General features: G+C 42.6%; 1 protein-coding gene across 1 annotated transcript in view; it reads right to left on the bottom strand.

The window, feature by feature from the left end:
• Positions 1–789: 789 nt before the first annotated feature.
• The window catches only part of LOC137631517 (uncharacterized), a 19,130-nt gene continuing 17,419 nt past the window's right edge, over positions 790–2,500 (bottom strand). The window contains exons 3-5 of the mRNA XM_068363271.1: positions 2,180–2,280; positions 1,830–2,010; positions 790–936 (exon numbers count right to left, since the gene is read on the bottom strand). Of these exons, the coding sequence (XP_068219372.1) occupies positions 790–936; positions 1,830–2,010; positions 2,180–2,280 (429 nt within the window). The remainder of the gene's footprint in view (positions 937–1,829; positions 2,011–2,179; positions 2,281–2,500) is intronic.

The raw sequence follows: 2,500 nt of genomic DNA, 5'->3' as shown, positions 1-2,500 counted from the left end.
TCCAATCCCTAGGGACCTGCTCTTTATCCTTAACATCCATCTATTATCATTCATTCTCATTATACATCATGTCCATGTACGTTTTTTCATGTTACATATTAGAATAACCTCTACTTTAGTTTGCTCCCATATCAATGGTTGTGTGCGTATCGCCATGATAACCGAGGCATGAAGTAAATGCAAGTAACTTCATTTCTACAACAGTTTCAGTGTAAGGTCACAAAATTATAACAAATGAATGCAAGAACAAAAGGTTTGAACTGGTACAATTGACAGAGAGATGTAGAGGCGATATACAATCAAAAAGAAAAATACCGTATCAATGTACGAGTGTCAAACCTGTAAGTTACTCGACTCCCGTCCTAAAAATGACATACATATGAAGTTGGGAATCTTGCTCTTGAGATGCTTAGTATAAGAAGGTCAACTGGTTGGAGATATGCTGGTTTTAAGTGATCAATCTTTGCCATGCAAGTTACAGATGAATGCTTTAGACGTACAATGGAATACGCGGAAAGGGCCAGTGTAAGGGGGCGTTAACGGTGGTTTGATATTGTTGTTGAGCAGGTAAACGTACGTTGCTTTGTACAGATCTGACGGTATGTGCTGCTTAGCTGAGGGCTTGTAAGTCTGTTGGCATGTAGTAAATTTTTCCATAACGTGACGTAGTCAGTGGAGATTGTTGGGGAAGGTTGCAGATATGATATGTCCGGCAGAGACGACTAATGGGTGTCCATACACCAGTACCAAGAGGTCCCAGGAAAGCTACGTAAACCAGTTGAAAATCTTCTAGCAAGACATCAAAGCTGCTTTGAAGGTAGGGTGAGAACATTCAACCATTCCGCTGCCATCAAAGTTATATGCAGTTGTCCAATGAAGAAGGATTCTAAAGAGATTCGCTAATGATGTTCGCAATTGAGATGTGAAAGTGGTACCCTATTAGAAGTATTATGCTTAGAGATACCAAATCTCGCTATCCTTCCTAAGTATAAGGAAGATATACACAAGCCGGTTGTTGCAGTTTCCATTTGAATGTCTTCAGGCCAACTAGTGAAGCATTTGATGATGGTAAGCAGGTAACGATGTCCTTGTGATGTGGGTAGGAGACCTACGACATCGACATGAATATGGAAAAGACACCGCTGAGGTTAAGGGAAGGTGCCCACTCCTGAATCAGTGTATCCATGTACTTTTAATGTATGACATGAAGTACAGGCACAGACCCAATCCTTGGCATCTTTAGTAATGCCATGATAAATTAAATTCATCCTCAGTAGCTCTGTTGTCGAACAGCATGAGGGATGTGAATAGCCAAAAATTAATTACCGGTGGATGGGAGAAGGTATTCACAGGATGGATCTACCACTACTAACGTCAGAGAGGAGGGTGGAGTTAAAGTCACCGAGGGGGACGTCCTCTCAACGGAGGGATGTGCAGGATGTCCTACATGTTTGGTTTTTTTTTTTATTCTTCGGTCAAGGTATTGTTATACAATTCCATGTGAATGGCAGCCAATCTATTTATTGACATGCACTGGCAATGTTATTTATTTTCTCTGGAAGCTACTGAAAGGTACGATGTTATTCATTCATAGCGGAAATGTGTTGGGTGGACCATGTGTCAGACTGTCAAGTGAAGGCAAGCACAAAGGCATGTGGACCATGTGAATGGCGAATGTAATACCTTCCAAAAAGCGGAAAATTGACAAAAACCAAATACAACGCCAGAAATTCGCGGTCAAAGGTAGAATAGCCGTATTCCCCTTTAGACAGTTTTCTACTGAAAAAAAGTTGATAGCTGGATGAACAGGTGGCCTCCTGCTCGAGTACAGCCCCAATAGCAACGTCACTGGCATCATTGGGGGGAATAAGACGTGCATGTGGCACACGAAAACTGAGAGCAGCAGCTGTTAATAGGGTATTCTTTAAGTTGAAGAAGGTTGCTTCTATTTTAGGTCTTGTGGCTTGCCCTTCAGGGAAGTGTAAAGGGGAACTAGAAAGGTGGCAATGGCTGCCAGGAAAATGGGGTAATAGTTGATCATGCCCAAGAATTTTTGCAGTGCTTTGACAGTCGTGGCCATGGGAAGTTCTGAACGTCTGCTATCTGTTCAGGGAGGGGTGAACCCCTTCAGCAATGATGTGGTGCCCTAAGAACGATACTTCGTTGGTGCCAAAGTTACACTTGTCGTACTGGAGAAGGCTGTTCTGTTGTAGGTGGTTGAGCACGGTGCATAGATGATGGTTTATTCCTCTTTGGAGAAAGAAAACACAAGTATGTCGTCTGCGGAGAATACACAAAAGGGGAGGGCCTTGAAGATGCAGTCCAAGATAAGTTGAAAAGCAGCCCAAGCATTAGGAAGGCCAAAGCAGGAATAATTAAAGGTGTAATTATTAATGTGGGTTATGATAGCGGTGTTCAAGATGTCTTCTGGGTTCCTGGGCACCTGAAAATACCTCTTCCAGTGGTCAAACGTGGAGAAAACCTTCACTTTTGCGGAAGT

This window comes from Palaemon carinicauda, chromosome 3, assembly GCF_036898095.1.
Source record: "Palaemon carinicauda isolate YSFRI2023 chromosome 3, ASM3689809v2, whole genome shotgun sequence".
Taxonomy (NCBI): domain Eukaryota; kingdom Metazoa; phylum Arthropoda; class Malacostraca; order Decapoda; family Palaemonidae; genus Palaemon; species Palaemon carinicauda.
This window is presented reverse-complemented; position numbering and strand designations above follow the sequence as displayed.